Source organism: Cornus florida, unplaced genomic scaffold (assembly GCF_030987335.1).
Source record: "Cornus florida cultivar Cherokee Brave unplaced genomic scaffold, ASM3098733v1 CherokeeBrave_3.0.0_Hap2_Chr02, whole genome shotgun sequence".
In the NCBI taxonomy this organism is placed as follows: Eukaryota; Viridiplantae; Streptophyta; class Magnoliopsida; order Cornales; family Cornaceae; genus Cornus; species Cornus florida.
In genome coordinates this window covers 19,008,727-19,032,047 of record NW_026775572.1, presented here as the reverse complement: position 1 = coordinate 19,032,047, position 23,321 = coordinate 19,008,727, and the positions used below count along the sequence as shown (strand labels likewise).

The window sequence follows — 23,321 nt, the reverse complement described above, 5'->3', positions numbered from 1 at the left end:
GTGCTCAATGACGCCTCTAAGGATTTTTTATGACATTTGTCATTCTTTTGTGTAAAATGTAATATAATATAAGAGCATTCTGACTTTTCACACTCAAAATCACTTTTCAACTAATAACGTGCATAAAAAAAAACAAAAAACAATGGTGTCAAGATCCATCACAGCTGCACACCATGTATGTTATAGGTTTTGAACTACACAAACCTCCAGGAAATGCGAGACACTTGAGGTCACAATTTACTTATCAAACTAGTAAAAAAGCGTTTTCACGATACTAACTCTATGCTCTCCAACCTATATAAGTACCAACAATTTCTCTTTTCAGACTATGTGGGACTTTATATGCAAGGGTATGCATTATGTAAATGCATATAGTTTTGACTTTTTCGGATGGTTTATCCTTTGGTTCACACAAGAGGGTATAACAAATATTGCAGAAAACGTAGGATTATTATCTTAGACTTAATCTAAAGAATATTTTTAATTTTATTTTTTCTCTTTACACATATTGTAATGCAAAGAAAAAAAATATAAAGATTTTTATTTATATATTGGTTTCTTCCAAAAACATAAATAATATTACCATTTGAAGCCAACAAAACAAAAGGTTCCGTGTGAAATTTGGACTAGGTTCATTTAATGAGGGTGTAGTTGTGTTCCGTTTGGGAGAAGTTATTGTGGAAAGAGAAAACCAGCTACCAAAATAAATGGGGTCACAAACAAATCCTTATCACACTCTCCCAAAGGCATCTTGGCATGTGATTGATGACAACAATCTCATGGGTTTTGTGTGACCCTTGCCATGCCATGAGGGTATCCTTTTTTTGACCATGAGAATCTTTCATACAATGGAGACATGCAATTAGTAGCTATACCAGTGTTTTTTGACTTTTCCAAGGCTATTTTTGTCATTCAAACTTTGTTGTCTTTGTCTACTTTTTGGACTTGTTGAGTGCCATTATTGATCCTCTCTGCTTGGTTCCTTGCAAGAATTCCACCCACTGGCCCCTCCTCCTCTCACACACAGACACAGATCATCATTCTCTCTCTCTCTCACACACACACACACTCACTTCTTTTTCAAATTTCAACCCTTTTTTCTTGAACAGTGTTATATGTATACATATATATATATATTGCATAATCAATTTTTGTTTCACCAATAGTTTTTTTCTTCTGCTACCAAGAGATTGTAGTTCAATGGAATGTGGAAAATAAATTTTAGACTCAAATAGTTTTTATTACTTTCATATGGTAGATCGGACTCACATTTAAACTTATTTTCAGAGTAGATTCTTTGATCATACTAATAATTCTAATTTTTAAAACAAAAATAACAATCATCAATTTTTTATGTGAATGAATAAAATATGTGGTTATTTGTCTGGATAAAATATATAAAACTTGTCGGTGAGAAATTGAAACATGTGTGTGAATTTGAATTTAAGATATTCCCAATTCACACATCATAAGGTAAAAAAAATATGTGTAAACATGGACACGATCAACAGTTCAACACCACACAAGCAGCAAATAATTAAAGAACTGTTGAAAGTGATGGTATAAATGTGGAAGTTTCTTGTGTATATATATTTTCACTTACAAAAATATTTCAGTACGTTGTCTGCCAATATTGTGCAAAAGTTTTTACCACTCGCGTTCTAGCCTTTCCAACAGTATTCTAGTTGACCTATTGGGAAGTTCCACTATTTTACTTATAAGACGAAGGAACACCTATATCTATTTTTTCTTTTTTAGGAAATAGTTACAACTAGCTTTTTCAACCTTTTTTAAAAATAATTTTTCAGTGTATGTAAGAATAAGTATTACAGAGTTTTGTCTCATACTAAATTCAGATTAAAAAAAAAAATCTTGAACATATAAGGGAGTATTAGTGTATTTAAAAACATTATTTTTTATGATAAATTTTATTTTTTTAAAGTGAATTGTCTGCAAATTTTAATTAGTTATGTATGTAAAATATAACGAAGCAGAGACCCTTTACTTTTTTCTTTTTTTTTTCAAAATATATGTACATGATATTAATTCTTTTTTTTACCCAATGATAAAATAAAATATTAAAACGACACTTCCACTATTTATAACATGATGACAATTTGTTAGACTGGTTGATAGTACTTTTCAAGAAATTCATTAGTATTGTTATGGACAAAAAAGATAAAATCAAAATTTTCTTGTACAGTATTAGTTTGTATTTTTTATTTTGTTAGGTCCACCAAAATTGTTATATACAAGGAGATTATGTCAAAACCCGTGAGAAAAAGCCAAAGTGGAGGGCTCCAACTACACGTGGCACTGTCGGCTGAGCGGCGTGATGTGTCCACCCAAACAAATGGAATCGGTTCGCCGCGTATGAACGGCGGTGCTTCTACCGTTCCGAATATTGGTGGGTCCCACGTGCGAGATTCTCTCTTTCTCTCTCCCCTCAATCCTTTCCTCTCTCTCTCTTCACAATTCCCTTTTTCTCTCTCTAGAAATGAAATGTGTGTTGTCTAGCGTCTACAACTCTAACCCCACCCATCTTTAAATTTTTTTTTTTTTTTTTTCCATCACATTTTCCATTCCATTCCCTCGAGGAGAAGAAAAAGAAAAGGCGTGTGGTGCACTAGTATTGTCCTTTCCACCACTCAAAGTCATGCCATGAGCATCATCATTATCATCATCACCTATTGTGCTATACCTATTGTACCCTTCTAAATGTCATCAAAATTTACAATACACATTTGAAAACTGCGCTTTTTGTGATAAAAAAGCATATGACGGTGATCGAAAACCTTCCCCATATTAATTTTTCACCGTTTACCGCAGCCAGTGAATTTCACAGCTATAATAGTAAAATTTTCAGTTACAGTATTTGCATTAACCTATTTGTGAAATCTCACTGCTATGGTTGCAAAATTCACAATTGAAAAGTGATGAAATTCACCAATTGATGAAAGCAAAAAATTATTACTAGAAAGGATTCGTTTGTTTCGATGTTTGGTAAAGATATAGGTTAAGTTTGAAGTCAAGTCCATCGAACGAAACCTATAAAATTATTTGTCAAAAATTAATGAGTAAGTCATTCAAAATTGATGAGTAAGTCATTTTTAATAAATTTTTTTTGTTTTTTAAATATTATACGACAATCAAACATCAAAAAATAAAATATATATATTTTATGCTCATACAAACGCAGCCTTAGTTCCAAACAAAAGGACAATTTTTGGCATACAGCACTATTGCTTCTATTTTGAGTGCAGCTACAGGGCTCATTGGGTTTGACAACTATTTTATCATTGAATTGCAAAAATTAAATGCTACTCAGTCCCAAAAAATGTCCTTTCATTTTTGGATTGTCCAAAATTAACGTATACTTCCGTTTTTTCAAACAATATATTTTATATATTTTTATACATGTCCTTGAAGTTTAAAATTTTAAACATGAATATTTAAAACTTAAATGACAACTTAGTAACTTTTCAGAGGAACAATACATGGCCCACGTGTCCTCTTAAAAATTTCTACTACCCAAAAGTAAGGCTACAAGTTAGGCTAGCCCAACCCAGCCCAATCCCAACTCAACCTCAACCCGAATCGGGTTGGGTTAGGCTAGCCCGAATTGTACCCAACATGGATTATGGTCATAATCAGCCCGAATATTTTCGAACGGGTTGGATCAGGTTGACGGGTGTTTTTCTTCCCCCGAAAATTTATATATATATATATATATATATATATATATATATATTATATTTGATTATTTTTGGGGCAAATCATTTTAGCCTCCCCAATCGCCTCCATCTCTATTCTCTCTGAACTTACCTCCCCCCCCCCCCCCCCCCCCCCCCCTCTCTCTCCAACTGCAAACTACAAAATCTACAAGAATCAAAAGTTCAAAACCCATATATTTCAGTTTTATCTATCTGTCTGCAAGAATCAAAAGTTCAAAACCATATCGGCATATCATTTCAGATTGTTCAAAAAATCAAAACGCAGATCTTTCAGTTTCCATCGCCTGCTATTCCAATTCGGGTTCGCCGATCGCCCGTTATTCCAATTCGGGTTCGCCGTTCGCAAGCTTCAGCCACTATCTCTCAACTCTCAAGCTTGTCCCCCCTCTCTCTCCAACTGCGAACTTGTATGTATGGGGACGGCGGTAGAGAGAGAGAGAAGAGAGAGGAGAGAGAAAGGAGAAAAAAAAAAAATTGTGAGTTTTGGGTTGGGTTGGGTTCGGGAACCCGAGCCCAACCCGAATATGTCTGGATTTTAACAAAACCCAACTTGAGCCCAATTTGTGAACTTAAAGCCTAAATTTCAAAATGTTGGGCTGGGCTAGGTTAGCCCGCCCAAGTTACAGCCTTACCCAAAAGTGACATTCTTTCTGGAACAGAGGGAATATATACTAAAGCTATTAACTTAAATCGTTAAGTTAAAATTCCTCTAAGTTATCATAAGTTGAATTTTTTACACGTGTTATTGATATATCTACGACATATGTTAAACCACATCAGCTAAATTAATAAAATTTAAAAAACTACACCGTTTTAAGATAAAAAGCTTTACGAAGACGTAAACATCGCTCTCTCTCCTATAAAGCCTCTCCTATTTTTCCAAAAAAAGATTGCTCCCTCTCTCTCTATTATGAAATAATAGTATTGGCTTGGATGAAAAATGTGATTTGATTAAAGAAACTTGAATAGTAAGTATTCAATTTAATAGTATACATTGTCTGATTAGATGAAATTTGTGAAATTTAAACTAAAGTATAAATGGTTGAATAGAAAGGCATTCAATTAAGTGTAACTGTCAGCAATCAATAGCTCCTAAGCATATCATATATCAAGCCTATTAGAAAATAAGCATAATGTCGTTAAGATATTCTAAAGCTTTTCTATCTTAAAATGGTACAGTTTCCTAATTTTTATTAAATTAGCTGAAGTGATTTAACATAAGTCATAGATATATCTTAAATAACATATATCATTTGGTAAAAAATTCAACTTATGATAACTTAAAGGAGTTTTAACTTAAAGGATCCAAGTCCTAACTTTTAAGGGCATAAAAAACCCACGAGAAATAACTATTGGATCGTTCAGACTGGGTTTGTTTAAGATGGATCAAGCCCAAAACAAGTTCAAATATTAGTAAAATATGTCACCATGACAAAACTTGGGCTTTTCACTATTGCCCAATCCGACACTTAATAAGGCCATGCCCCGCTAATTCTTTTAATATGGCTGAACTATGCCTACTCCAACTGTTCAGTACCTTCTGAAAATAATAATAATAAAAAAAACCGACTCGACTTGAATGTGAATATTGCACAAGGCTAACCTGTCCAACAACTGACCTAAAAACCATAATGTTGCCGTTTGGAGCACTGAGTCGATTTGGAATTGGATGAATTTTAGTTCAAGGTTTTAACTAAATTTCTTCTAAATACCAAATCCAAGCTGCCGATTCGATGCTCCCAAACATGGCAAAAGGGATAACCTAATGGCAAACACTCTCACCCCATATCTTGGAGGTTGGGAGTTTGAATCCCCTTGGGGACACTCCTGGGAATTTTCCCGGTGCATATGGGACGTATGGAACGGGAGGACTACATGTGCCCAATGATATTTTATGGGATACTCTAAAATGCCTAACACCACAGTCACCATCATCATCAAGAAAAACAAAACAAAAAACTGAGCTAATAACTCAAACTTTAGCTAATAAGATGGTTTGAACAGGTGAATGAGCTCATCATCATCAAGAAAAACAAACCAAAAAACTGAGCTAATAACTCAAACTTTAGCTAATAAGATGGTTTGAACAGGTGAATGAGCTCAAGCAAGCCAAAAAAAAAACAAAAAAGGACTAAGCCCATGTGTTATGCAACTTTTTTGTGGGAGGTCCAAATACTCATCAAGTGGTAAATCTAACTGGTGAAAGTTTTGCTACCCATGTGTAACAAAATGTCAAATTTGTTAGGTATTGCTTTATGACCCAGAAAAGCAATCACATACCTGTAGATTGTATCATTTTGTGTAGTCCCACATTCTCTTTAGTATCTCAGTCCAAGATAATGCATTGCACTAGACCATGTGATAATCAAAATGGAGAAATAAAGCAAGAACCTCCTCCCTCCAAAGGTTTTTCTTTCCTATTTTGCTCATCTGAACCTGAACGACGAAAAAGTGCAAGTACCGTGTTACTAACAAATGTTACTACTAGAAGAGTATCTGATTTACTCACAAATTTCCTCAAGGAAGATGTGAATAGAACAGATATGGATGAGGCCAGGATTTAACAGCAGTTTGAGACATAAAGAAGTAATAATCAAGCATGTTGATACCTTTAAAGCTTAAAACTATTGTTCTCACCTTCTCTATCTTACCTTGCTTTTTCCTTTTGCAATGATTTGACAGGAGCTGCTAATAACAGAAAGCAAATTCAGAGTTTGTGATGGCAAAGTACAATATGATTATAAGGAAAATTTTATTATATTGCATAATCTTAAACTTCCTTCCACAATCTAAAAAATGAAAACTGATGAAAAAGACTTGTAACATATGCCAAATAATTCAAGTAATGTGACGCATCCAAGTTGAGCAAAATGTAGTAGGAGTATGAGCTTTGGGTGTGTGTGAGACAATCTTCTTGTTTTAAACATTAACAACTGCATCTGAGAAAGACTCATTTATGCATAGCCAGACAATCCCACAGAAAAAAGGAAAAAATTGAACATTTAACAATTGAGCTGCGCCAATAACCTAAGATTTTGCAGTTAGATGGATCTGACATTGGACACCAACTCATACACTAGCATGGTTACCACAATCCACGTATGGCAGGCTCTTTGTTCTTAAGCTGTTCTTTATTTTTTTTTTGATAAGTTTGTTCTTAAGCTGTTCTTACCAGCAAAAGCAGCTGATTCCCTCTTTCAAGGTCCAAGTTTTGCTTCTTTCCCCATTCAGCGAATGTTTCTCCCATCAACTATACAATTAAGCGTGAAAATTAGACCATTCCTGCATCAAATCAAATTATATGAGAAAATGATTAATGATCCAGGATGTGGCTAGGAAAACTAGAAGATTAAGGATGCAGACTGAAAAATGGAGATGAAAGATTATAAAGCATCTGGCATGGCCATTTTCTATTTATAAGACTATCCACCCTTATAGTGTTCTATTGAGAATAGCAATACCCTAAAAATTTAGAAAAGAATATGCATGGACAAGACAAATGGTACCAAGAATCACAAACATAAAAGGACACTTCCATAGGAGGAATACAGCCAAGGTTTAATTTTCAGTCAAATACTTTTCAAAAATAAATAAATTATGACTTCAAATTTTTTTTCCACATCACTTGCACATTCAAGACTGGCAAACAAAACTAAAAAAAAAAACTTAATAGACTACATCCACAAAAAAAAGTAATAATAATATTTAAATAAACAAAAATAACTATCAATATCCCCAATTCCTGTAAAGCAGAATACACAAAATTACCATTCCGGATGAACTTAAATTTTTTTTGACTGCCAATAAAACTAGGCTCTTAAGCACAACAACTAGCTAGGCTGACTTGCTGCAGGATACCACCACCAATTTTTCATATTTGGACAATGTAAATCTGTCAACTGTTTTTTCTTTTCTTTTTTCAAGAGGAGAAAACACTTGAGCCTAACAGAGACATTTCTTTGACTGTAGAAGAAATAAAATAAATCCACAGAAGTTCAGTTTTTTTTTTTTTTTTTTTTTTTTTTTTTTGGTGGAAAGCTAAAGGAGAGCATTTAACAAATATAAGGGGCATTACCCCAGGTAAATACCAACTCATGAGGAAATACAAGATAAAAGGAACACCAACTAAAAACCAGAAAGAAGCTAATGGGGTCAGTATGCCAATGCCAATGCCAATGCCAGATCCACGGACTGTACAAAATTAAGGAACTAAACAAGGATTGATTGTAGACATCAACTTCAGTAGCAGGGGAATGATCTCCCATGTTATCACATAGATAGTAGAGACAGCACTGAGGCAAGGAAGCCAAACATAAAAGCTCCATACATTGCTAAACCAGAGAATCTAAACAGAGATAAGCAGACCATTATCTGAATATAGATTTAGGAAGGTTCCATTCTTGCTTCAACCACAGGTTTTTGACTGCTTTGAAAACCAGAGAGAGACCTTTTGGATAGAACCAACATCCTTGTAGCTGTTAGAGTAGAATCTCAAATTCCTTTCCCTCCATAGTCCATAGAACCTAAACGGTGGCACAAACATAAGTTTGGATAACACAGGCAGAAGGTAAGTTCAACCAATCTTATTTTCTTAAAAGATCTACACTTGACAGCGAAAAGCGGTAGGGGTATTCTACTCCATGGTCAGTAATGGCAGCAGTCGAGGTCATTAATGGAGGGCAGGAACCAAAAATAAATAGTATAGGATGTGACAGTCCTTCAGAGCTAGTACCCACTCACAACAAAAGCTCAATCAGTTGCCCCAACTTTCCATTTCAAAATTCAAATCTAAATAACTAATTCAGTAAATACATGTTAGTAAATGAACAAATGATAACAATGGCTTGACAAGATTGTCCATAAGTTACCAACAGGACAGTGGCCTAGCAGTACCAGACCCCTACTTCCCAAAGGGAGGTCAGGGGTTCGAGCCTCAGTGGAGGCATATGTGTTAGTACCAACTAAGAAAAAAAGATTGTCCATAGGTTATCTTTATGTACCAAAATCAAAAGAAAATAGCTACCATGAAGGCACACAAGGGCTCCCATTCTTGATCATTGGATCGAGAGGCATACAATCATAACTTTGTCCATCTAACAGCTAAGGGTGTAAGCTCACTGTGAAAGCAAACTCATAATAGACTTTGCTCAAATAGAAAAAGGAAAGGAAAGAAATCATATGAGTAGATCTCCAAAAATGTACATGACAAAACATATGCCTACATTATCATCATCAACCGCCCCATTAAAGTAAAATCAATTTATTATTTAAAATTAAAAAAATAATATTACCCCCAAAAGAAAATATATATATATACATAGAGAGTACTGATGGAGAAAAGGCTAAATTGGCCCCTTCACTAATATAGGCAATCAAGGTTACAAAGACAAATGATGAGTCAAAGACCAAAAACAAATCAAGATACCCACAAAGATAGTGGTTTCAACTATGCTAATCTGCATGAACTTCGATTCAATAATTTTCTCATACAGCATTCTTGAAACCCGTAAATAAATTAAACAAATTTTTAAATGTTGTAGCAGGAACATGCAAACAAACTAGGGATGCAAAAGCATGAAAACTTACCGCTACCCCATGCAAATAGAAGACATGCAGCTGCACTGAGCAAATAAACTCATGAGAATGTGAAAGAGATTGAATCCACTACTCTAGAACAATTTGAGTGAGCGAGTGGGGTATTTCATTAAACATTATTCATCGTTTAAAATTTTATAAGAATTGTGCTGAACATGCAAATCTCATTTATGGACCAACTATGATAAATAATTCCAAGATAAAAGTAAGTTTATTGATGACATGTTACATAAGCTGCTCGACTTTGTTAGAACTATGCCTCACATTGCTATATCAACCATCACTAAAGAAATCTTACATCAATCAATTACAAGTTACAACAAGTCAATCACATGCAACTAAATTTGGCATAAAATTCAGTAATAATGGATCAAGGAAATTCTGACCATCAAAATATTATGAACTTCAAAATTTCTCATTTGTTTAAAAATAAAAATAAAAATCTGACTATGTGCTCCTTGTGACAGGGTAATGGCATGATGATTGCACACCCATTTTATTCAAATAGCTAAAAAGTGTAGTTATTACGTAAGCATTTCACTTAATTTTCTAGAAGAAATCCTAATCAGATGACCAGAATTATTGATACAATTAATACACAAGAAATGATATATTCATAATTTAACAACAGACAGGTGAAACTACTCATGCATAAAATGGATCGGTGACATAAGAATTCTCCGCCCATGATCCATGCCTAAAGGACATTATCAGTTTATTGTCCGCTTGAAAACATACGAGAAAAATATGAACAGAAGAATAATAATATGTTGGTGACCAATTCAGGTATCTAATATGTAAAGCATCTGATGATTTGTTGTCAAATATATGAGTCATTGACTGTTGTAAAATCAAGATAGAACCATCTGCTGGTCAAGAGTAACATATTTTAAACATCATAACCACCCCCCAGCCGCCCATACTCAAGCCCCTTCCCCCCATTTCAACCTAATTCAGAAAAGACGTGTTCATTGTAAAAAAAAGATCCTATCTATACCATTGCCATATAAAGAATCAATTGTGAAGCAAGGAATATTTTAAACTAAACAAATTTAGAAAGCAATTCCTGTAACAAATTTAGCATGATAATAAGATAATTCTTCATAAGATAACAATGTTAATCTTTACGCAGTGGAGTATATACAACTCTGAATGTTGTCCAAGATCATACTGACGTACTTCCAACGGCTGAAAGGCCCAAGCCTCATCAAAAAGTGAATCTGGCAGTCTTACATTTCAGCCTTAATGGCCTCAGAACAAATCCACATAATAATAGGGCATATAACAAGCAAACAACTAAAAGAGAAGTCCTAAGAATTATCATCGTCGCTGCAATCAGAAGCCTTCTCATCAGAATCAGACCCGCTATCAAAACTAATGATTGGAGCCTCTGACATTCTATTCAAGGAATGGCCACCTGCCTTTAGAAGTTCTACTAAATCATCTAAAATATATGGTTCAATCAATTTCCACAACCATGAAGAATTGCTTCCCAGAAAACCTATCCAAAACACACTCCCCTTCCTTTTTACCTTGCAACCCAAAGATTTATCATTCAATGTTTTAACAATCCTCTGAACACCCTCTTGACTTCCCTTTAGCTTCAACAAAATATCCCCTGATGATGTTCTGTGTCCCCCATACATATACCAGTACGCAAGAACTCGTGGTGACAACCACCGATGGATTAACTTTGGTATTGCAGGCTGGCCTTTTGGCCAGAACTGGTTGGCATAGAAACTGAAATAAGAGTGCGGGATGGTACTAAAGTGGCATGGTATGTCATCACTTCCATCAGTTGATTTACTAAATGAAGTTAACCACTCATGGTACTGATCATGTATATGTCTTCTTAATATAAAATGTGTCTCAATGTTCTCCTTGAACTCAAAGTGGATTGCAAAATTCCTTCTCTCTTCATCTGATACAATCTGCAAACCGCCTAACAGCAACCCCACCAAAATCTCTCGCTGCTCTTTGCTGAGCTTCAGGCTCATGGGTTTCTTGACAACCATTCTACTCAAGCTCAGTACATAATCAAGCTTTTCCATCAATGGAGATTCTATGTCATATTTCTTCTGGCACATCAAATCATATATCTTTTCTGCCTTCAAATACTCTCCACTAGAGAGGTACCCACTCAAAATAGTGTTGCACGATTGGGTGTTTACACCAATTGCATCATTACTATGCATTTGGTTGAAGATCTCTTCAGCCTTGTCAACATTACATATTTTTACCAACGACTTCAAGTATATACTGTAAATAGTTCGATTTGGTCGGCATCTCTCAAGGCTCAAATTGAAAGTTGATTCCAATTTATCATGTAAGCTTAAATTGAAGTACATATACATTAGATCCAAAAAAGATGGCATTAGGGGCTTTAGACCACTCCCAATGAACTCTGTCATGAGGGACTCTGCAAGTTCCATTTTTTGAGCTTTAGATAACACCTGTATGATTTTATGATATGCCACAACAGGGGTGGAACCCAACTGCTCTTGCATTCCCCAGAATATCTCCAATGCTTTCATAGGTTCTCCAACCTTCGCATGCACTTCCATTCTATACACAAAAGCTTGAGATGGGAGATTAATATCAGATTGAAGGAGTTTGAGCCAGGTCCGTTCAACTTCCTCCACATCCCCTTCCTTAGACCAAGCTCTCAAGATGGACACAAGCACTTCTCTGCTCTCTTCAATTCCTGCTAATTGCATTTCTGCCCTCAGTGATGCTATCCTCTCTTTGTCAATGGTCTCCTGATAACTATGGAGCCAAATTAGACTGCCATAAATATCCTTGTGTATCTCAAGTCCAGATGTTGTCAAATTATGAAATATGAACTCTGCCTGTTTGAGATAATGTTTTGAAGAGCCTCCTGGTTTGCTAACAATAGCCCTGAATAGAGCATTGTGTAAACTAAGTCTAGGCTTGTAACCTCCTAATTGAATCATACGATTGTAAATGCCGCATGCTTCCTCTAGGCAACCATGAACTGGCGAACTAAGATAGGCAACGGATAGAAAATGAAACGTAGATTCACTAGGCACTCGTCCATGATTGAGTATGTCGTCAAATATCTCCCGACATTTTAAGAATTTTCGCTCCTTGCCCATGTAATATGCTAGCTTAGTAGCAAGAGCAAAATCAAATTGGAACCAGTGCTGTTGCATCATCCATTTGTATACCTGGAATACATATGGAAAAATAATTAAAAAATGAAAGTTAAACTCAAGGTACAAAACCCAGGAGGCACAGAAAAATAATATGGCAATAACAACTAAAAAACAGAGGCAAAATAACATATAAGAAGCAGTACATTCACTGGACTAATGTACTTGTGCACTTGAAAAGTAAATACGATCCCAACCTTCCAATCTACAGTGGCATGGCTCATGTAGTATTGTTCAAAACAAGGAAAAGAAAGTTTTTATATATTAGCTTGTAAAATATTTCAATTATTTCCGTATAAACCATTAAGCTGATAAGCATTGCAATAGATAGTTCACCTTATTTCTCTGACCCCAATGTGCAATGGAAATGTACCAAGATTCAACGGCAAATAGTTCAGTAATAGCAATTCAACATACAATGGCATGGTTTTTGGACCATAAAATTTTCATATATTATCTCTAGTCCAAGAGCAGAAGTATTAAAAAATTTGCATGGGTAAGTCTGATATTTGATTCTAGCTTTTCATTATCTACCATAGATGTAAGCATTAAAAGAAAATGTAATCACGATCAACATTTACAAGTTGCAACCTTCTTGAGCAGTTCTCCAACAATGAGATTTTCTTTATTAGCCGATTAATGATTAAAAACAAACTAAAGATGGCAACAACGAAGGTCCAGTCCAAGATAATTAGAATCCCACAATGCTACTAGACTCATCGTGCATGTTACTTAAAAAGTTCAATTCAACCTTCAAAAGACCAGTGTATGGCAACTTTGCAGGCAAAGTTACAAAAAAAAAAAAAAAAAAAAAAAGAACTGAAATTTCAATCTTATCCATCATCAACAACACATTAAAATTCTACACCTAAAATATATTTTCCACAACCATGTCATGCCACAAAATTACTTGGATCTAATATCATTGTTCAAATTAGAGTCTAAAAGAGCTGTCTTCAATAGCAAATAGCAAATGGTTGCTTGTAAGACATTTACATTTTGACATTCGAGGGAGGAAAGAGCATGAAAGTTACCCTAAAACCGGCCTCGTTCTCGCGAATCCGCATACAATGGACAGCCACATAAGTTGCATCTTCCTGCCTAATCCACTTCCGCTGCGCATTGAGTACCCGAATCAGCGTCGCAGGCTTGTGCGACGGCAGTTCCTTGCACAGCCACGCCAACTTCGATCTCCTCCACTGTTCGGGAAGCTCCTCCAGTTGCTTAACCTCAAGCGGCGGCGGCGAATTCAAGTTCTTCAATTCAGTGGACGCAGAATCTGCACCGAAATCAAAAATTTCGTCCTCACTGGTGCGCGAGAAATCCCAATTTTCATCGTTTCTGAATCCTTCTGGTTTGTAGGGCAAGTGTTCGACAAAAGTACCCGACTGCGCCGCTGAAGCGTGTGGGTTCGAGAGGGGCGGCAATGGAGATGATGGGGAGGTTTTGTTGGCGCATAACGAGAGAGTGAGGGGGGTTTGGGAGGGGTTGAGGAAAGAGAGAGTGCAAAGGAGGCGGCGGTGATGGTGGTGGTGGTGGTGGTGGTGGTGGTGGAGGGAGGGTGTGAGAGAACGGAGGATTGTGAGGGCTTTGCGCATGGAAAATGCGATGGGTTTGTAGAGGTTAGGGTTAGGGTTTGAGTAGAGAATGACAGCGACTGGCGAGAGTTCTTGAGCTCTGCTAAGAAGCATTTCTTCGGTGTTTCGTAGGGGAGAGCGAGACAGACACTGGGTTGGAGAAGAAACCTTGGGGCCCAAGCAGCCAGCTATATCCAAGTCCGATCAACCCGGCCCAAATCCGGTCAGAGGCTATCCGGACTTCAGGAGTATTGTCTGGTAAACACAAAATACCCCATTTTTTTTTAAAAAAATTAATAAATAAAAATAAACAAAGAAGTTTTTCTCCCCCAACTAGTGTGTGTTCCGGTCCTGTATCAATTTGAAAATACATTTTTTTAAAAATAAAAAAATTAAAATATGACAACTTAGCTTCCAAATTGATGTGTCTGTGTTAGAGTATTCTCCTATAATTTGTCAAAAAAAAAAAAAAAAAAACAACTTTGCAAGTCAAAGTATTGAGTTTGGATTAAAAGTTTGGCGTATATATTTACTAAATTATTAATTATTTGGAAGGAGAGGCTTGAAGCAAAGGAAAGAATGCGACTTGAATAACAACCAAAATTTAGGGACAGATAACATTTGTCCTACTTTTCTATTGTTTGGAAAGAAACAAAGGAGAAAAAAGTGACAAATAAATGGATTGATTTGTCATTTTAAGGTTGGACAACAACAAAAGAAAACAAAAACGAAGAGAGGATGAAAAGTGATTTGCTCAATGTTACCAAATTATTTCCGTCCAAAAGTGAAACTATAAAAAGGAGAAAATGAGTTTCCACAACTTTTTCTAATGTTTATTGAAAAACAAAACTAAAAATATAACTTTTGCGTTTTTACCACAATCTTTTATTTTCTTTCCATCCCACCATTACATAACTCTTTAAAAACCAAACATATTGACGATTTGTTTGTTTGGATTTAAAATAATTTTTTTAAGATATATTTTTTTTACTTTATGGTATTTGGTTGTCGTAAAATATTTATGATAAAAAAATATTAAAATTTGACTAAAATAACTTATTCACTAATTTTCAGTAAGTTATTTTATATGTTCCACCCGATGGATTCGATCTCAACTTCCATCTAGGCCTTTGCAAAACACTAAAATATAAATGAGAGAAAAATATTTTACATTGAAATAAACGGAACCTCAGTCTCTAAAATTTTACAAGTTGAATTTAATCAAGGGTTGACAACTTTAAAATGATGCATTGTAATTTAAGAATTCTATTTTATTTTTGCATTTCAAGAACAAATTTAAACGAATATTTGCCAAATTTTCACCAAGAATATTCAATTATAAATGATAAGTGAAATTCCATTCATTTTAAAGTGTGACTCCTTTTAAATAAAACTTATTTTTTAAGTGACACTCAATTTAGGTCATCAAACACATTTAATTACAAAATCAATTTACATTTGTTTATTTTTAAGTGCCAATTGGTTCATCTAAATACCCCAACAAAAATATGTTATTTGAAAAGTATGTACCTATTTGGGTAATTGTACAAATTAGAATTTAATAGAGAAATATGACCTCTTGATTCTCCTTTACTTCCCCCATAAAGTCTGGAGCATATATTTATATATTTTATTTAATAAATTAGATTGAGTAGAAAGGTTGAAAAACCGAAATAAAAATAATTTTTTGTGATTTTTAGTGTTTGACTCCAAATTTTTATTTTATTTTATTTATATTGTATTATTTGTAGAACAAAAAGATATATAAAAAAAAAAAATTTCCCTTCTTTTATTCTGCTAAGTTTTGGAAGAATTAAATATATTGTAGACCTTTTATGTTATGCCATATAATAAAAATAATCGAAGGAACTATATATATATATATATATATATATATATATATTTTGATGTACTACACAAGAAACAAAATTGTTTGAATTAACTTTTCAAACATTGTTTTTAGCTTGAAAGCTATTTTATAGAACGAATCGGCAAACAGAACCATCCAAACATTTTGTTAGATTAAATTGTTTGATTATATTATTTTTTAAAAATAAGTATTTGTTTCGAAAATAGTAACTCACTGTGAGCCGCTGAGTCACAACTCACACGATAATTATTTTAAAATGAAAAAGGCATTAAAGTAAAAAATTTATTAAATATAAAATAACTTTTAATAAGTGTACAATTTAATTAGTGACCCTCAAGTTGAAGTGGACTCTCTCATGTATGACCCAATCAAAGCGCATGTACTATCAACTCAATTATTACTACTAAAATACTATTTAAATAATATAATTGGTTATGATTGGTCAGCACGACTTACCCTTTTAGTGTATTTAAATAATATAATTGGTTATGATTGGTCAGCACCGCTTACTCTTTTAGCGGCACATGAAGTGCCTAATTTTATTAATGCAGTTATTTATTTATTTATTTTTGCATTTTATGGTACAAATGATAGCATGTTCTAGGGTACACCACACGCCAAATACACCTCCTCTTTTACAAGGAAAAACCAGCTTTTCTTGTGATGTGCGATGAACCTTATCCACAATAAGGGTACATAAGTCAATTCAAATCCTCAAAAGGCATTTCTTGGGCATTAAATAAAATAACAAGGATGAAACCGTAATTTTACTCTCCACCAGTTACACTGATTCAGAGACACCAATAATAGTAGTAGTAGAAAATAAATATCTATCCATCTACTTGCTGCGTCATCCCGAAGCCTTTCCGGATAGAAACAAACACTTACAGAGAGAGAGAGAGAGTGAAGAAAAAGGCACCCAACTTCACGAGCTCCTCCCCTCACCGCCCACTACCATCATCGTCGTCATCATCGTCATAGAATTCACAAACCCTAAAAAAAGAAAAGCTACAACTTTGTTGATTGTTGGGGGTAAGTAAAAGCTTCACGGGCTCAAGCTCGAGCTCATCAACTCCCCATCTCTATCTCCACACCAACCAACACATCAATAACTCAATCGTGTGATCCATCTCGCGCCACGTCACAGTCTCGCAGTCGGGTTCTAGGTGGATTTCAGTTAGGGTTTCAATCGATGACGGATTCGAGCCCTTTTTTAGTCTGATAATGTGAGTTAAAGTCTGTTTATTTGGAGTTTGAAGAGAGTTTTGTAAAGATGGATCGATCTGCTTTGACAGTTGGTCCGGGCATGGATATGCCGATCATGCACGATAGCGATCGGTACGAGCTCGTGCGAGACATTGGGTCTGGAAATTTCGGTGTGGCGAGATTGATGAGGGATCGGCAGACCAACGAGCTTGTTGCCGTGAAGTACATCGAGAGAGGTGAGAAGGTCAGTGTGTAAATTTCTAACCTTTATTGTTTGTGTTTATTCAAGTTTGTATTATTAAATTAAAGTTAATTCTGTGTTACTGGTGATTGGTTGGTTATTTTTGGTCTTTATTTAGTGCTGGTATGTGGAGCTTAATTATTGGGATTACTTGACACAATATTGTGTCCTGTTCATTGGTTTTTAGAAGGAAATGAAACATGGCATGTGATCATGGGAAAACCTACTTCTTCTTTTTTTCTTTTTTCTTTTTTCTTTTTAATTGATGATTCATGGTCTTGTAATTAAGTTTTAGTACGTCAATTTCAATTCTGGGTCTTAAATTGGTGTAGTACAAAATTAATGTTCTGTTTAGTTTTGTATATTTGGAGAATTGGAAAGACAAGATGGAATACTGAGCTTGAAAAAAGAGTCCAAGTTTCCAATCCTACTACAAGGATCGATTAAATTATAAAATGGTCTTTCTAAATAGTCTTGTTTGATGATATATTTATTTATTGGGCAGGATTTTGTTCCTCATTTTGGATGGGATGAATAAGAGTCCAGCAACTGTACTACTATTTAATGAGTATATATGAAGTATGAACTTGTCTAGCAAAACCTAACTAGGTGAAATATTTTTCGAAAACATGTATTGGGGAAGTTCTGGCAATTCAGAACCTTACTGTCCGACTATGGAACTATGCTGTTCATTCTGCCAACTCACAGGGTTGGAGCTAACATACTGGATTGTTACATGGGTTGATTTGGTTTATTTGTGCAATACGGAAAATGTGGTGACTGATTGTACCTGCTACCTAGACCTTCAGGGAATTTAGAAATTTCTTTCTTGTCTTTATATTGTGTCTCCATTCTGTATATTCATTTACATGTTTGTGAAATCTTTTGTGTAACAGATAGATGAAAATGTACAAAGGGAAATCATTAACCACAGATCGCTGAGGCATCCCAATATTGTTAGATTCAAAGAGGTCTGTCCGATACCAAATCCAATTTTTGGTTTCTTTTTTTTGAGGGGAATGATGCTTGACTTAATATTTCACATGCTGATAACTCCTCCTCTAGGTCATTTTAACACCAACCCATCTGGCTATTGTAATGGAATATGCATCGGGGGGAGAACTCTTTGAGCGGATATGCAATGCAGGGCGCTTTAGCGAGGATGAGGTTTTTATGCAACACATGGATTTTGTTTATGGATGGTGTCTTCTCATTTCTTTACGGTTTATATACTCTGGCTTGTACTGTAGGCACGATTCTTCTTCCAACAACTTATATCAGGAGTCAGCTACTGTCATGCGATGGTATCTAAAAAAATTTTACGCCTTTACTGTCATTACCACTTTAATGGAGACACTAACTTATGGCTGACTTTAATTTTTTTGTTTTTATTTTAATAATGAAGCAAGTATGCCACCGTGACTTGAAGTTGGAGAACACACTATTGGATGGTAGCCCTGCTCCTAGGCTGAAGATCTGTGATTTTGGTTATTCCAAGGTACCATTATCTTTCTTTCTCTTGCTCTTTCCATTGCATGATTCTTGTGATTCTATATGTTATTGCATTTTATTGAGTTCAAGATTCAAAATTATTCAAAAGTACCAAGCTAGGAAGTTGGTTGAATGTATATGTGCATGTCATACCCATACGGCTTTTGGTATAGTTTTTGTCTATGTAATTTATCTCTTGCTGCTTTTCTCAGTCTTCAGTGCTGCATTCGCAACCAAAATCAACTGTTGGGACCCCTGCATATATAGCTCCCGAAGTGTTGCTTAAGAAAGAATATGATGGCAAGGTATATTGATTTCTTTATTTTTCCAACCAATTTAACCTGAAAAAAATTGAGTGATCTGTGTGAACTATATAAATTTTATATTTTTCATGTGTAACATGCTCAACTCAACAGCATGAAACTGTGATTATTTTTTTGAAAATACACATTTGAACCATACGTCTAGAACGACATACTTGTCAAATCAAGATACTTGTCATGAATTTTTAACCCCCCTCCATCAATCTTGAATCTCCATGGTATTGTGAATAGTAAGAAAAAATTGACAATTTTAAAAATAGATAGAAGATACTAGGTAAAAGACTATAAACATAGAAAACAAAACGTATATCCTACAAATGTAGGATGTGCTTAACATGAATTTTGTGTGTCCTGATCACATTGTGGAACTAGTAAGGCACTTACTATAATCACTTCCGTCATCCTTGATTCTTTTCCTATTTTTGTAAGAAGTGATGCTAAAGGCACACACTAAGGTCATTTGGAGCCTAAAAGCATTGCCCAATGTAACGCACGAGATTGATCAAAGTAAGGCGTGGGTGTGATAAATATGCATTTTAAATTTAATTGTGAAATAATTAAACTATGCAACAAAAACTCATAAATATATTTTTCAAAATATCAATTCAACGGATCTGCTAAATCAATTCGTATAAATACTTTCAATATGAAAATGCATTAACTAAATCAAATGCTACTACATGTGCAACAACAAAAAGTTATATATGTAGTTTTTAATCAAATATTATATGATAATTAAATATTCAAAATCAAGGATTGCACACAATTATTGTAAGTATACAACCACAAACTTATGAGTTTTTTTTACACATTTGAGAAGATTAAATAATATGATCCATGAAACGTGATTGTAAGTTTTATAGCATCTTAATTAATGATCTTTAATGGGAACTATATGTATGAATGGTAGTAAAAGGCATGAATTTATTTTTTTGACACATGGAGCCTTTTAAATAGTGCGAGCCTGAGAGCTTCAACTAAGCCTAGCTGAAGGGGTCTGACCTCCAATTGATCCTTGACGAGTCTCGGGTTATTCACTTTATAATTCATTTTAGCATACTAATATGTTGTGGTTCGATGCTTCATTGGAATTATAGATTGCAGATGTGTGGTCTTGTGGGGTAACCCTATATGTCATGCTGGTGGGTGCATACCCTTTTGAGGACCCTGAGGAGCCTAAGAACTTCCGGAAGACGATACAAGTAAGTGATTGCACTTGTTTTCAACCCTCATGTTGCATCTCAAATAATTCGATTCTTAAAGTTCTTGTTTTGTGCAGCGAATTTTGAATGTTCAATACTCAATTCCAGATTACGTTCATATATCTCCTGAATGCCGCCATCTGATCTCCAGGATTTTTGTAGCTGACCCTGCCAAGGTCAGTCATCTAGAGTTGCTTTTTGGGATGCACATATTATGACAATAATGGTTAATACTTTAAAAATAACAAGGAGATAGGGCTGTAAGAAAATATCTAATATTTTTATCTACTGGTAAATGTTACTGTTGCCATTTGGCCTCTTTCGTCTTCCTGATCTAATCTAGACAGAGTATTGAATGTTTATTTACCGATTCAACTTTTATTCATTTTATTGCATTCCACAGAGAATAACCATGCCTGAGATCAGAAACCATGAGTGGTTTCTAAGGAACCTCGCAACGGACTTTACGGATGAAAACATGATGAATAATCAGTTTGAAGAGCCTGATCAACCAATGCAGAGTCTTGATGAAATTATGGGAATAATTTCTGAGGCTACCATACCCGCTGCAGGGGCCAACCGTATTAACCAATACCTGACTGGAAGCCTGGACATCGATGATGACATGGAGGAGGACCTGGAGTCTGATCCAGAACTTGACTTGGATAGCAGCGGAGAAATAGTGTATGCAATGTGATCGTGGCACGTACATACTCAGGGTCTGGGGAGTTCTAAGAAGACCTGCTGCTGCTTTGACGATTGAATTCATTGACTGGGTGTGAGGGATGGATAGGAGGGAGTTCTCTCTCTCTCTTTGCAATTCAAGGGTTCTATAATTTGGGCTGTCTAATTGTCAGGGACAATGCATGCTTCCCACTTTTCTCTTTTTGTATTTACAACCTCCCTAGTGAAATGCTCTTGTTTGTATTTTGTTTTACCTTTTGGAACTGGCAGTATATGTACTCATAATGTACTTATCCCACAACTATGTAATATTATGTGACCTAATGCTTTCCCTAAATATGCATTTTTCCTTTGTCCTCTCTCCAATTTTGGTTCAGTTGAATTGGAAATTTTTGTCATGCCAAGAAACTCACCCCCCCACTCCGACGTTGCCCCTGTAGGTACTTAAACCTTTTATATTTTTATTTTGGAAGGTGAGAAAGTTTCGATGTTAGACTAAGATTTCATCAAACTGTTTTCTGGACGGTGTCCAGTAAATAGTAACTCTAAGCTTAGGTTGATTAAAAGGGTTCCTTGTTTTGAAAAGTAAGTGTTATGGGGTTGGCTATCGGCTGAAATGTATTTTACAAAATACTGCATTTGAAGCATATTGGAGTAGGAAATACCCTTTTATATATATGTGTGTGTGTGTGTGTGTGTGTGTGTGTGTGTAATGCATAGAGCTTCCTGCATGACAAGACATACCCTTTGCGTGGCAGCATTTGATTGAGATGATATAATACCCAGTCATTGAGGTAATTGTGATGCCTGAACAAGTATGAGTTATTCTGTCGTTTTATCTCATGGCCTGTGTTATAATTGTCCTTCCCCAATGTCAGTCATCATTCCTGGTTGAAAGAATTTCTCAGCACTTTGTATGGGTGTGTTCTTGCAAAGGATGCAATAAGGGAATTGACTTCCAACTCAACCTTTAATTCATGTCCCATTTTATTATTATTATTATATTTTTCCTCTTTTGCTTTTAGTGCATTAACAGCATGCTTGTTGGAAAAATTTACCATCCAAAACTATATTCTATAATGGGCTATCAGGAAAACATAGCTTTATCCCGGTATAAAACAGAGGGAGGATGGGTTTTTATCATATGGTGTCTTTGTCAAGGCCATTGCAGTGGGGGAGCGAGGAATTTAATTCAGTGGGGGCATTGGCAACCATTAATAATAATATGAAGAAAAAAAAAAAAAAAACACGAATCAAAATAATAAATAGCAAAGAAGGGTTTATGTTATTTTTAATATGAATTTTGATTCTTAAAAAATTTGCCGGACCCACCAGAGAAGAAAAGATATGGTCTTTTCTGAATTTTAAAATTTTTTGTTGGGCAAATGAGTTAGAAAATGAGGAGTATTTTTTATTTTTTGAAGTTTTTCTTAGGATCTTTTGTGAATTTTTTAGTATCTCAATCGATGCACTTTTATAATTATCAAATTTTGTGTACAGAAAATAAAATAACAAAAAGTTCAATCCCAAAATTTGATTCTTGAACATGGTCTCTACTGAATTTTGAAAATCTTGTTGGGCAAATGAATTAAAAAATTAGGGATGTTTTTTACTTTTGCAAGTTTTATTAAGGTCTTTTATGAATATTTCAAATATAACTCGGGGCTATTTTAAAATTATCAAAACTTATATGCAAAAAATACAAATAAAAGAAAATTAACTTGCTATGAAATGGCGGCGTAAAGGCCCAAAAAAAAAAAACCCAAAAAGTGGAATTTGAACCCGACGTGAATCGAACACGCAACCTTCTGATCTGGAGTCAGACGCGCTACCATTGCGCCACGGATCCACTTGCGTTAAATTTAGCTATGTTACTTCTATAAACATTAGTGAGAATGAATTTACACAGCAGTTACTCTAACATGCATTTTCACTGTATCCAAACACATATAACATCCTTATTTTGTACATCGACGTGAATCTATGGCCCCCGTTTTTTTTTTTAATATCCCTCTTTTAATTTTCTTATTTTTATTATATATTAGAGGATAAAATTCACCCAATCTTGCCATCACAGCACCAAATAGTTGGTCCAACTTAATCCTCAATCTTTTGCTTTAGTAGGTAGATTTTCTTTTTTCATTGGCTCACACACCTGCATGCCTCTACGGAAATTTAAATCATTGACCTTTTTTGATAGCCCAGAAAGTTCCACAAAGTTATAT

At 34.9% G+C, this 23,321-nt stretch overlaps 2 protein-coding genes and 1 non-coding gene across 3 annotated transcripts; 1 reads left to right on the top strand and 2 right to left on the bottom strand.

Moving 5' to 3' along the window:
* Positions 1-10,405: 10,405 nt before the first annotated feature.
* Positions 10,406-14,253, bottom strand: LOC132294046 (pentatricopeptide repeat-containing protein At2g15820, chloroplastic). The gene is made up of 2 exons (XM_059791765.1): positions 13,537-14,253; positions 10,406-12,517 (listed from the first exon to the last, which is right to left on the bottom strand). Exons 1-2 carry the CDS (start codon positions 14,191-14,193, stop codon positions 10,640-10,642), a joined length of 2,535 nt encoding a protein of 844 aa, XP_059647748.1. The 5' UTR covers positions 14,194-14,253; the 3' UTR covers positions 10,406-10,639.
* A 2,541-nt stretch (positions 14,254-16,794) lies between these two features.
* On the top strand, positions 16,795-21,433 carry LOC132294044 (serine/threonine-protein kinase SRK2E). The gene is made up of 9 exons (XM_059791764.1): positions 16,795-17,399; positions 18,293-18,367; positions 18,462-18,563; positions 18,647-18,700; positions 18,802-18,894; positions 19,100-19,192; positions 20,308-20,412; positions 20,490-20,588; positions 20,816-21,433. The coding sequence occupies exons 1-9, from the start codon at positions 17,223-17,225 to the stop codon at positions 21,107-21,109; spliced, it is 1,092 nt and encodes a 363-aa protein (XP_059647747.1). The 5' UTR covers positions 16,795-17,222; the 3' UTR covers positions 21,110-21,433.
* Positions 21,434-22,873: 1,440 nt separating this feature from the next.
* Positions 22,874-22,945, bottom strand: TRNAW-CCA (transfer RNA tryptophan (anticodon CCA)). The gene has a single exon. It is a non-coding gene; the product is annotated as a tRNA-Trp (tRNA).
* Positions 22,946-23,321: the final 376 nt, after the last annotated feature.

Coding starts and splice junctions, on each gene's coding strand:
- LOC132294044 (XM_059791764.1), top strand. CDS start 17,223: ATGGATCGATCTGCTTTGACAGTTGGTCCGGGCATGGATATGCCGATC. Junction 17,400..18,292: donor ACATCGAGAGAGGTGAGAAG/GTCAGTGTGTAA, acceptor TTTGTGTAACAG/ATAGATGAAAATGTACAAAG. Junction 18,564..18,646: donor GGCGCTTTAGCGAGGATGAG/GTTTTTATGCAA, acceptor CTTGTACTGTAG/GCACGATTCTTCTTCCAACA.
- LOC132294046 (XM_059791765.1), bottom strand. CDS start 14,193: ATGCTTCTTAGCAGAGCTCAAGAACTCTCGCCAGTCGCTGTCATTCTC. Junction 12,518..13,536: donor AGAACGAGGCCGGTTTTAGG/GTAACTTTCATG, acceptor TATGTATTCCAG/GTATACAAATGGATGATGCA.